General features: G+C 49.6%; 1 protein-coding gene across 1 annotated transcript in view; it reads right to left on the reverse strand.

Annotated features, from left to right (window-relative positions):
• The window catches only part of LOC137896482 (transmembrane channel-like protein 3), a 110701-nt gene that overhangs the window by 15704 nt on the left and 82258 nt on the right, over window positions 1–12739 (reverse strand). Inside the window, exons 17-19 of the mRNA XM_068741819.1 lie at window positions 5367–5477; window positions 5165–5290; window positions 4682–4760 (exon numbers count right to left, since the gene is read on the reverse strand). Coding sequence (XP_068597920.1) covers window positions 4682–4760; window positions 5165–5290; window positions 5367–5477 — 316 coding nt within the window. The remainder of the gene's footprint in view (window positions 1–4681; window positions 4761–5164; window positions 5291–5366; window positions 5478–12739) is intronic.

The raw sequence follows: 12739 nt of genomic DNA on the forward strand, positions 1-12739 counted from the left end.
AGATTGTTGGCTCGTATAAGTATTTAGTAACTGTGTTATACCTAAACCCAGCTCTATCAACGGTAAAGACGTGGAGATCGTTGGCTCGTATAAGTATTTAGGAACTGTGTTATACCTAAACCCAGCTCTATCAACAGTAAAGACGTGGAGATCGTTGGCTCGTATAAGTATTTAGGAACTGTGTTATACCTAAACCCAGCTCTATCAACGGTAAAGACGTGGAGATCCTTGGCTCGTATAAGTATTTAGTAACTGTGTTATACCTAAACCCAGCTCTATTATTGGTAAAGACGTGGAGATCGTTGGCTCGTATAAGTATTTAGTAACTGTGTTATACCTAAACCCAGCTCTATTAATGGTAAAGACGTGGAGATCGTTGGCTCGTATAAGTATTTAGGAACTGTGTTATACCTAAACCCAGCTCTATCAACGGTAAAGACGTGGAGGTTGTTGGCTCGTATAAGTATTTAGTAACTGTGTTATACCTAAAGCCAGCTCTATCAACGGTAAAGACGTGGAGATCGTTGGCTCGTATAAGTATTTAGTAACTGTGTTATACCTAAACCCAGCTCTATCAACGGTAAAGACGTGGAGATCGTTGGCTCATATAAGTATTTAGTAACTGTGTTGTACCTAAACCCAGCTCTATCAACGGTAAAGACGTGGAGATTGTTGGCTCGTATAAGTATTTAGGAACTGTGTTATACCTAAACCCAGCTCTATCAACGGTAAAGACGTGGAGATCGTTGGCTCGTATAAGTATTTAGTAACTGTGTTGTACCTAAACCCAGCTCTATCAACGGTAAAGACGTGGAGATCGTTGGCTCGTATAAGTATTTAGTAACTGTGTTGTACCTAAACCCAGCTCTATCAACGGTAAAGACGTGGAGATCGTTGGCTCGTATAAGTATTTAGGAACTGTGTTATACCTAAACCCAGCTCTATCAACGGTAAAGACGTGGAGATCGTTGGCTCGTATAAGTATTTAGTAACTGTGTTATACCTAAACCCAGCTCTATCAACGGTAAAGACGTGGAGGTTGTTGGCTCGTATAAGTATTTAGTAACTGTGTTATACCTAAACCCAGCTCTATCAACGGTAAAGACGTGGAGATCGTTGGCTCGTATAAGTATTTAGTAACTGTGTTATACCTAAACCCAGCTCTATCAACGGTAAAGACGTGGAGATCGTTGGCTCGTATAAGTATTTAGTAACTGTGTTATACCTAAACCCAGCTCTATCAACGGTAAAGACGTGGAGATCGTTGGCTCGTATAAGTATTTAGTAACTGTGTTATACCTAAACCCAGCTCTATCAACGGTAAAGACGTGGAGATCGTTGGCTCGTATAAGTATTTAGTAACTGTGTTATACCTAAACCCAGCTCTATCAACGGTAAAGACGTGGAGATCGTTGGCTCGTATAAGTATTTAGTAACTGTGTTATACCTAAACCCAGCTCTATTAATGGTAAAGACGTGGAGATCGTTGGCTCGTATAAGTATTTAGTAACTGTGTTATACCTAAACCCAGCTCTATTAATGGTAAAGACGTGGAGATTGTTGGCTCGTATAAGTATTTAGGAACTGTGTTATACCTAAACCCAGCTCTATCAACGGTAAAGACGTGGAGATCGTTGGCTCGTATAAGTATTTAGTAACTGTGTTATACCTAAACCCAGCTCTATTAATGGTAAAGACGTGGAGATCGTTGGCTCGTATAAGTATTTAGGAACTGTGTTATACCTAAACCCAGCTCTATCAACGGTAAAGACGTGGAGGTTGTTGGCTCGTATAAGTATTTAGTAACTGTGTTATACCTAAAGCCAGCTCTATCAACGGTAAAGACGTGGAGATCGTTGGCTCGTATAAGTATTTAGTAACTGTGTTATACCTAAACCCAGCTCTATCAACGGTAAAGACGTGGAGATCGTTGGCTCGTATAAGTATTTAGTAACTGTGTTATACCTAAACCCAGCTCTATCAACGGTAAAGACGTGGAGATCGTTGGCTCGTATAAGTATTTAGTAACTGTGTTATACCTAAACCCAGCTCTATTAATGGTAAAGACGTGGAGATCGTTGGCTCGTATAAGTATTTAGTAACTGTGTTATACCTAAACCCAGCTCTATCAACGGTAAAGACGTGGAGATTGTTGGCTCGTATAAGTATTTAGGAACTGTGTTATACCTAAACCCAGCTCTATCAACGGTAAAGACGTGGAGATCGTTGGCTCGTATAAGTATTTAGTAACTGTGTTATACCTAAACCCAGCTCTATTAATGGTAAAGACGTGGAGATCGTTGGCTCGTATAAGTATTTAGGAACTGTGTTATACCTAAACCCAGCTCTATCAACGGTAAAGACGTGGAGATCGTTGGCTCGTATAAGTATTTAGTAACTGTGTTATACCTAAACCCAGCTCTATTAATGGTAAAGACGTGGAGATCGTTGGCTCGTATAAGTATTTAGTAACTGTGTTATACCTAAACCCAGCTCTATCAACGGTAAAGACGTGGAGGTTGTTGGCTCGTATAAGTATTTAGTAACTGTGTTGTACCTAAACCCAGCTCTATCAACGGTAAAGACGTGGAGATCGTTGGCTCGTATAAGTATTTAGTAACTGTGTTATATCTAAACCCAGCTCTATTAATGGTAAAGACGTGGAGATCGTTGGCTCGTATAAGTATTTAGTAACTGTGTTATACCTAAACCCAGCTCTATCAACGGTAAAGACGTGGAGATCGTTGGCTCGTATAAGTATTTAGTAACTGTGTTATATCTAAACCCAGCTCTATCAACGGTAAAGACGTGGAGATCGTTGGCTCGTATAAGTATTTAGTAACTGTGTTATATCTAAACCCAGCTCTATCAATGGTAAAGACGTGGAGATCGTTGGCTCGTATAAGTATTTAGTAACTGTGTTATATCTAAACCCAGCTCTATCAATGGTAAAGACGTGGAGATCGTTGGCTCGTATAAGTATTTAGTAACTGTGTTATATCTAAACCCAGCTCTATCAAAGGTAAAGACGTGGAGATCGTTGGCTCGTATAAGTATTTAGTAACTGTGTTATACCTAAACCCAGCTCTATCAACGGTAAAGACGTGGAGATTGTTGGCTCGTATAAGTATTTAGTAACTGTGTTATACCTAAACCCAGCTCTATCAACGGTAAAGACGTGGAGATCGTTGGCTCGTATAAGTATTTAGTAACTGTGTTATATCTAAACCCAGCTCTATCAATGGTAAAGACGTGGAGATCGTTGGCTCGTATAAGTATTTAGTAACTGTGTTATACCTAAACCCAGCTCTATCAACGGTAAAGACGTGGAGGTTGTTGGCTCGTATAAGTATTTAGTAACTGTGTTATACCTAAAGCCAGCTCTATCAACGGTAAAGACGTGGAGATCGTTGGCTCATATAAGTATTTAGGAACTGTGTTATACCTAAACCCAGCTCTATCAACGGTAAAGACGTGGAGATCGTTGGCTCGTATAAGTATTTAGTAACTGTGTTGTACCTAAACCCAGCTCTATCAACGGTAAAGACGTGGAGATCGTTGGCTCGTATAAGTATTTAGTAACTGTGTTATACCTAAACCCAGCTCTATCAACGGTAAAGACGTAGATATCGTTGGCTCGTATAAGTATTTAGTAACTGTGTTATACCTAAACCCAGCTCTATCAACGGTAAAGACGTGGAGATCGTTGGCTCGTATAAGTATTTAGTAACTGTGTTGTACCTAAACCCAGCTCTATCAACGGTAAAGACGTGGAGATCGTTGGCTCGTATAAGTATTTAGTAACTGTGTTATACCTAAACCCAGCTCTATCAACGGTAAAGACGTGGAGGTTGTTGGCTCGTATAAGTATTTAGTAACTGTGTTATACCTAAAGCCAGCTCTATCAACGGTAAAGACGTGGAGGTTGTTGGCTCGTATAAGTATTTAGTAACTGTGTTATACCTAAACCCAGCTCTATCAACAGTAAAGACGTGGAGATTGTTGGCTCGTATAAGTATTTAGTAACTGTGTTGTACCTAAACCCAGCTCTATCAACGGTAAAGACGTGGAGATCGTTGGCTCGTATAAGTATTTAGTAACTGTGTTATACCTAAACCCAGCTCTATCAACGGTAAAGACGTGGAGATTGTTGGCTCGTATAAGTATTTAAGAACTGTGTTATACCTAAACCCAGCTCTATTAATGGTAAAGACGTGGAGATCGTTGGCTCGTATAAGTATTTAGTAACTGTGTTATACCTAAACCCAGCTCTATTAATGGTAAAGACGTGGAGATTGTTGGCTCGTATAAGTATTTAGGAACTGTGTTATACCTAAACCCAGCTCTATCAACGGTAAAGACGTGGAGATTGTTGGCTCGTATAAGTATTTAGGAACTGTGTTCGATGCACGTTGATGGTTTCCGTCAAATATTCTCAGGTCTGATCTCACAACCTTGATTACTCTGAAATTCATGACATTCAGGCATTAAGAAAATATTTTGTGACAGGATTGTCATGCTATCCTTTCAATGGCAGCATGGATTGCAGTATTACAATACATTGGAATATGCTGATGTGTACCCATTGAAAGCTTCACATATCTTGCAGGCACAAAGCAGCCGACAGCTGATCAAAGAATCCAAACCGGTTCTGCTCTGATAATGATGGTGGTAAACTCACCGTCTGGAGCTGCATCCTCAGCTGGTTGTTGGTGAACTTCAGGGACCTGGCAATGGCCTGGAGATAATATATCAGCATGCTGAAACACACGGGGTCAAAGGTCAGCACTGCTGCATGTGTTGATGTGGAGGGATGCAAGGTTTAGTCAACCATGATAAAAGGTCTGCCTTCCAACAGCACAGAAAAATGTTCAGCATCTCTACAGCTAAATCCCACAGAAGGATCTAAAACAGATGTTCCACATCTGCAGCTGCTCACAGACTCCTCCTCTGCTAGGTTGAGCTGAATGTGTTTGTCAAACATGGGCCTTTTCTTTTTTTTTCTTTCAATGTAGAATTTTCTGTGATTTAAATGAGGAAAACAAATAGCTACTTTATTCCTGTTTACATTATTGTATTTTACTGCGAAAGCTTGATGCACGAGGGCAGCCAGCATGAAAAACACTGTGCGTGTGTGTGTGTGCGTGTGTGTCTGCAAGCTTACAACAGTAGCAGCAGAGCTGGCAGCACGACAATAGGACTGGTGATATAGCCCATCACTTGACTGAACCACAGTGGGAAGTCGCTGGCCACCGTCTCCGAGACGATGTCATAAATCTTCTCCTGGCCGCTGAAATTGGCATTTTATGATTTTATTTTATTTATTTAACATGCATACGCTGTGTAATGGCTCGGTAGCTGTTTACCTGAAAGGCCCACAGTGCTGTGACGGTTTGTATCTGACAATGGCAAAGATGGTTGGCAGCATGCAGAGAAACAGCATGAAGAGCAACATGGCCAGGTAGAAGTTATTCGATCTAAAAACACGGACAACAGAGTGGAGAAATGAAACAAACGCAGCCCTCGCCATCGCCAAGGAAACAATCCTCGTTAACTGGAAACATAAACAGTCTTTAAACATCAACCATTGGTTGAACCTCCTCATAGAACACATATCGATGTGCAACTGGGTCCTGGACTTCCTGACAAACAGGCCACAACATCTCCTCCGCCCCCATCATCCTCAACACCGGCTCCCCTCAAGGATGCGTTCTGAGCCCTCTGCTGTTCACGCTGCTGACGTATGACTGCAAAGCCAAGTACCCGAGCAGTCATATCGTCAAGTTCGCAGACACAGCAGTGGTGGGACGCATCCTCAACAACGACGAGTCGGAGAACATGCAGGAGGTGGAACATCTGGTGCAGTGGTGCAGAGAAAACAACCTCCGCATCAATGTGAAGAAAACGAAGGAGATGTTTGTGGATTTCAGGAAAGAGGCTACACCCCCCCTCCCCTCTACATCAGAGGAGCGGCTGTCGAGGTGGTCCAGAGCATCAAATACCTGGGCGTGCACATCGCTAGCGACCTGACATGGAGGACTAACTCAGCCGCCCTAGTAAAGAAGGCCCACCAGCGCCTCTACTTTCTGAGGAGGCTGAGGCGAGCAGGTATGGGCTCCCCGGCCCTGGCTTCCTGCTACAGGTGTGCGGTGGAGAGTGTCCTCCCATCATGCATCACGGTATGGTACGGCAACTGCTCTGCTGCAGACAGGAAGGCCCTGCAGACAGGAAGGACCTGCAGACAGGAAGGTCCTGCAGACAGGAAGGTCCTGCAGAAAGGAAGGTCCTGCAGCGGGTGGTAAAATCCCCACCCACCCTGCACACGGACTGTTTGACCCCTCCCATCATGAAGGACCCCACCCACCCTGCACACGGACTGTTTTCCCCCCTCCCATCATGAAGGACCCCACCCACCCTGCACATGGACTGTTTGACCCCTCCCATCATGAAGGACCCCACCCACCCTGCACACGGACTGTTTGACCCCTCCCATCATGAAGGACCCCACCCACCCTGCACATGGACTGTTTGACCCCTCCCATCATGAAGGACCCCACCCACCCTGCACACGGACTGTTTGACCCCTCCCATCATGAAGGACCCCACCCACCCTGCACACGGACTGTTTGACCCCTCCCATCATGAAGGATCCCACCCACCCTGCACATGGACTGTTTGACCCCTCCCATCATGAAGGACCCCACCCACCCTGCACACGGACTGTTTGACCCCTCCCATCATGAAGGACCCCACCCACCCTGCACACGGACTGTTTGACCCCTCCCATCATGAAGGATCCCACCCACCCTGCACATGGACTGTTTGACCCCTCCCATCATGAAGGACCCCACCCACCCTGCACATGGACTGTTTGACCCCTCCCATCATGAAGGACCCCACCCACCCTGCACATGGACTGTTTGACCCCTCCCATCTGGAAGAAGGCTGCGCAGCATCAGGGCCAGAACCAGCAGGTTCAGGAACAGGTTCTTCCCTGATGCTGTGAGAGTTGTGAACAGTGAATAACTCAGGGGGGGGGTCGAGGTCAGGATCACTGCCACCTTGTTGGACTTTTATTTTATTGGATGCTGCTATTTGAGGATTTGTGCAATTCCTACTGCGTATATATTTTACAATTGTCGATTGTTGGAATGACTGTTTCTTGTATGTCTCTAACTGGGACCAGAGTGCAAAGTGTTGGAGTGACAATAAAAGTTTCTTGATTCTTGAATCTTGAATCTCTGCTTCCAAAAAAATGAATAAAAAACATTTGAAATATTTTACAGAAAGTTTTTTTATTACCATTAAATATAAATATCGCAACCTGATTCTGCCTGCTAGCGAAAGCCACCACAACGATGTAAATGGTGATGGTAATGCTGCTTACATTTTTTTTTTTGCATGACTCATCTTGTTTCTGTTTTCATTTAGGAACCCGGTTTCTGTCTCCAGGACCGAGTGGACCTCAGAAGTACATCACCTCCCAGCCATTCTAACTTTCTATGTTCCAGCTCCAGTCTCCAGCTCAATGTTCTTCACACAAGGATGGTTGATCTCCGGGGCTGTTGCATGCTGGGCTAACTCTTCAGGGGCTGTCCCCGTGGCTTGATATGCGCGGCCCAGCTCCTCTGGTCTCTGCTGGGTGGCGCATGCTTCTCGGGCGCCCCCCGGTGTTCCCCTGGGTTGCCGTGCCAGGGTGCTGAGCTGGTGCAGTTTGTCACTCCTCTGCTGGTAGTAGTGGCCCGGGTCCGGCTGGTGACCCTTGCGTGGCCATGGCCCCCTCACCTCCCCCCTCTCTGACCTCTCTCCTCCACTCTCCCTGTCCCCCGCTCGCCCTCTGCTCCTTGGTCCCCTCTCCCCTTTCCTTCACCCCCCCCCCCTTACGGCAACCTGCCTCCCGCCGGGGCCTCATGGTTCCCTCTCCTTCCTGGGGGCTGGATTATTGGGGCTGGGTGGGATGCGTCAGAGGCGGTGCTCGATCCTGGCCCTATGCGTGGTTGGGCCTTCTGGCACCTGTGGGTGGGATGGTTGAGGTTGGGGGAACTACGGTCAGGCTCCCTCCTCCCCCCGCCTGATTGGTCCGGGCCTCATGTACTGCGCCTCTTAACTCACTGTTAAGAGGCGCAGGTGGTGTTGGGTGCTGGTGTTGGGTGTTGGGAGCTGGTGGGGCTGGTGGGGCTGGTGGGGCGCCGGGCCGGCCCGCTCTGCCCCGTGCCGCTGCGCTGGCCTAGGTTTTGTCAGCTGTGTTGGTGTAGGATGCCCCCGGGCCCTGGGTTGGTTCTTCTGCGTGTGGTTCTGGTGGGGCCATGGTGGTCGTTCTCGGGGTGCTGTGGCTGCTTGGGGTGATCTGGGGATCATGTTGCCATTGTTGGGCCCGGGATGGCTGCCCCGTTCTTAGGTGGAGGTTTCATGCATGCCAGATCCACCACTCCAGCACCTATCAAAACTTGATTTGAGAGTTAACTCCGCCCACAGATCTCTGAGTCAGTGGAGGTTGCTGGTTCAGTGTTTGTGGCTCTCACTATGCTCTCCCTCTTCTTCCTCAGATCTCCTGAGAACTTGGTGATCCATACTTTCCTCTAGAGGCTGATGTGAACCTGGTGTATTGGGACAACACTTGGTGATGATTGGATGGAAGGGGTAGAATTAAGGAGCACAAATAAATCCATTGCACTTTCAGAACACTGTATTTGTCCATGTTGTATGTTCACTGGGGTGTGCACAGTGGAGAAATGAAGTTTCACACTCGTCACCTCTTTTACAGCCACTGATCATTTCAACAACATGAAGAGAAATTCAAAATCTAGGGATTTTGAAAAGAAAGAAGGAAAGAAAGAAAAAGGCCTCACTGAGGACACGACCACAGCAGGGGACCGAGCAGCAGCGCCTTCATGAGCTGCACAATCCTCGCCCACGGTTGGAGAGTTTTGCTGTTGTGAATTTGAATTCCACGGACGCTCCTGTAACATTTCTCACAATGAAAAATGCCTCCTTTGATGACGGGTAAAGCAAGTTAAAATGCTGCAATCTTTTCAGGAATGTAAACCCCCAGATATTAAAAACAATTATCTAAAACATGGGGGATGTCAGTGTTGCGGACTGGAGCAAGGGGACCCCAATGAACAGAGGACGGAGACGGGGTGAACGTTGAATTTGTATTTTACTGAGGCTCGTTAGAAAGCTCCATGTTCTGGAGCTGTACACAGGATAGCGGGTCGGCTGGAGCCCAACGAAAATAACTGGGTAACAAAAAGACACAGCCGAGAAGGAAAAACCAAAAAGCCAGCTCTAATACAAATCGCTCACAACAAAAGGAAAACGCTGCACACAACCTGGGCGCACGGATCAGCTGCGGTCGGCAAGGCGAGGCGAGACACAGGAACGGGGAGCGGCAGAACGACGTGATCCAAAGAATAGTCCGACGGGGAAGAGCGGGCGGAGCAGGGTTTATGATGGCTGGTGGTAATCTGCCTCAATCCGCCTCAGGTGTGTCCGGGGTGACCGCAGCCAATCCGTACGCCGCAGGTCCTGGAGTGAGAGGCAGACACAGATGTGCGTAATAAGGCAAATCATGAAGTGCAGCAACATGACCCTCACAGTACCCCCCCCTCAATGGACGCCACCCGGTGGCCTACCAGGCTTGTCCGGGAAGTCCCGACAAAAGTCAACCAACAGCCCGGGGTCGAGAATCAAGGACGGGGCGACCCACGAACGCTCCTCAGGGCCATACCCCTCCCAGTCCACGAGGTACTGGAAACCCCGACCCCGCCGGCGAACGTCCAGTAACCGCCGGACGGTATAAGCCGGATGGCCATCGACGAGACGTGGGAGCGGAGGGGGGTTGGCCGGGGGGCATAAATCGCTGGAGGCAACCGGCTTCAGCAAGGAGACGTGGAAAACAGGATGCACATTCAGCGCGGGCGGCAGCTTGAGGCGGACGGCGCTGGGGTTGATGACGCGCTCCACCTCGTAGGGGCCAATGTAGCGTGGGGCCAGCTTCTTGCTGACCGCCTGCAGCGGGAGGTCCTTGGAGGAGAGCCAGACCTTCTGGCCCGGTCGATACTGGGGAGCCGGAGTGCAACGACAATCCGCCAACCGCCGGTTCTCGGCCGCGGTGCGGGTCAGGGCCTCCCTGGTGTCCCGCCAGACCCAGTGGGCCCACTGCAAGTGGTCCTGGACGGAAGGAACCGCCACCTCACCCTCCTGGGCTGGGAACAGGGGCGGTTGGAACCCCAACGACGCCTCGAACGGCGACACCCCCGTAGCAGGGCTCACAAGTGAATTGTGAGCGTACTCCACCCAGGGCAGCTGGGCGGCCCAGGACAAAGGTCGTTGGTAGCAGACACAGCGGAGAGCCGCCTCAAGGTCCTGGTTCGCCCGCTCTGTCTGGCCGTTGGATTGGGGATGGTGCCCCGACGTCAGGCTGACCGTAGCATCCAGCTCAAGGCAGAATGCCTTCCAGACCTGGGAGATGAACTGGGGTCCCCGGTCCGAAACAATGTCCAGGGGAATACCATGGATCCGGAATACGTGCTGCGTGATGAGCTGCGCAGTCTCCAAGGCAGACGGGAGCTTGGGCAAAGGAACGAAGTGGACTGCCTTGGAGAACCGGTCCACAACAGTCAACACGACAGTGTTACCCCCGGAGGGGGGAAGGCCAGTGACAAAATCCAGGGCTATATGGGACCAGGGGCGCCCGGGTATAGGCAGCGGTCGGAGAAGTCCAGAAGGCAACCGATGAGACGCCTTGCTGCGGGCACAAACCGTGCATGCGGAGACGAAGGCCCGGGTGTCAGCGATGATGGATGGCCACCAAAAGCAGCGCCAGCGTGCGGTTGACTCCTGGATGGCAGGCTACCCTGGAAGCATGCCCCCACTGTAGCACCTCGGGACGAGCTGCTGGTGGGACAAACATCCGATCGGGGGGGCAGTTGTCTGGCACCGGTTGGTCATCCTGGGCCTCCTGGACGGTCCGCTCCACCTCCCAGCGAGCGGCGCCCACCACACAAGATGGGGGAACGATGGCTTCCTCCACCCCCTCCTCCGTCGTGGGGGCGAATTGCCGGGAAAGCGCATCCGGCTTGGTATTCCTGGAACCAGGGCGGTAGGTGAGTGTGTACCGGAACCGTCCCAGGAACAACGCCCACCGAGCCTGGCGGGAGTTGTGGCGGCACGCCGAGCGGAGGTAGGACAGGTTCTTGTGGTCCGTCCACACCACAAAAGGTTGCGCCGCGCCCTCCAACCAATGCCTCCATTCCTGGAGCGCCAGAACCACAGCCAGCAGCTCCCGGTTGCCCACGTCATAGTTCCGTTCTGCAGGCGATAGGCGTCGGGAGAAAAACGCACAGGGATGCACCTTGGAATCCTTCAGGTTCCGTTGTGAGAGCACGGCCCCCGACCCCGGTGTCGGGGTGGGGGCCGGGTCAGGGTGAATAAGGGGGCTGATGTGAACAGGGCCTTCAAATGGCTAAACGCGGCGGCGGCTGCAGTGGACCACTCAAACGGTGTCTTAACGGATGTGAGCCGTGTCAACAGGGAGGCGACCTTACTGTAGTCCCTGATGAAACGGCGATAGAAATTTGTGAAACCGAGGAACCGCTGCAACTGCTTGCGGGAGTCAGGGACTGGCCACTCTGCCACAGCTCGGATCTTAGCCGGATCCGCCTTGATCTGTCCCTCTTCCACCACGAAACCCAAAAACTGTACGGAGGTAGTGTGGAACTCGCACTTCTCGGCCTTGATAAAGAGCTTATTTTCTAGCAGCAGTTGGATGACTAACTTCACCTGCTGGACGTGTTCGTCCAGGTTGCGGGAGAAGACCAGAATGTCGTCGAGGTACACAAAAACAAACCGATTTAGCATAACCCTCAACACGTCGTTCACTAAGGCTTGAAAAACCGCCGGTGCGTTGGTGAGCCCGAACGGCATAACCAAATACTCGAAGTGACAGAGGTGTGTTAAAAGCTGTCTTCCACTCATCCCCCTCGCGGACACGGATGAGGTGGTAAGCATTGCGGAGGTCTAGCTTGGTGAAAATGGTGGCCTGACCAAGTGACCCGAACGTTGAGTCTATGAGAGGAAGGGGGTATTTTGTTGCGCACGGTGATAGCGTTGAGGCCACGGTAATCAATACAGGGGCGCAAGCTCTTGTCCTTTTTCTCAACGAAGAAAAACCCCGCCCCGACCGGAGAGGAGGACGGACGGATGATGCCTGCCGCCACAGAGTCGGTTATGTATGTCTCCATGGCCTCCCTCTCTGGCTTGGAGATATTAAACAGCCTCTGTGAAGGGAGAGGTGAGCCCGGGAGCAGATCGATAGCACAATCATAGGGTCGGTGAGGCGGCAGTTCCAGAGCGCAGGTCTTGCTAAAGGCCTCACGGAGGACATGATACACCATCGGAACTTTAGACAGATCGGACGGCGGCGGCGTGGACAGAGGGGTGCAACCGGAGTCTGTTGCTCCTCAGGTCAGTTAAAAACGATGCATGGTCAAGTTCCACTTCCCAGCACTGAACCAGTGGACCAGGGGCCTCCACACCAGGGGCCTAATTCACAAATATTTCTTACTGAAACATGGAGTACGCTCAAATCCAGAAAACATTGGACGTACAAAAATATCCAGTCGCATGAATCCAAACATATTTCCTTTGTACATGGACTTGTGTGAACATCTTGGGGTACCCGACCCCTCCCTGTCCACACCCCCATTTAAATAGGCAAATCATATTTAAAGGTCCC

This window comes from Brachionichthys hirsutus, chromosome 1 (assembly GCF_040956055.1).
Source record: "Brachionichthys hirsutus isolate HB-005 chromosome 1, CSIRO-AGI_Bhir_v1, whole genome shotgun sequence".
In the NCBI taxonomy this organism is placed as follows: domain Eukaryota; kingdom Metazoa; phylum Chordata; class Actinopteri; order Lophiiformes; family Brachionichthyidae; genus Brachionichthys; species Brachionichthys hirsutus.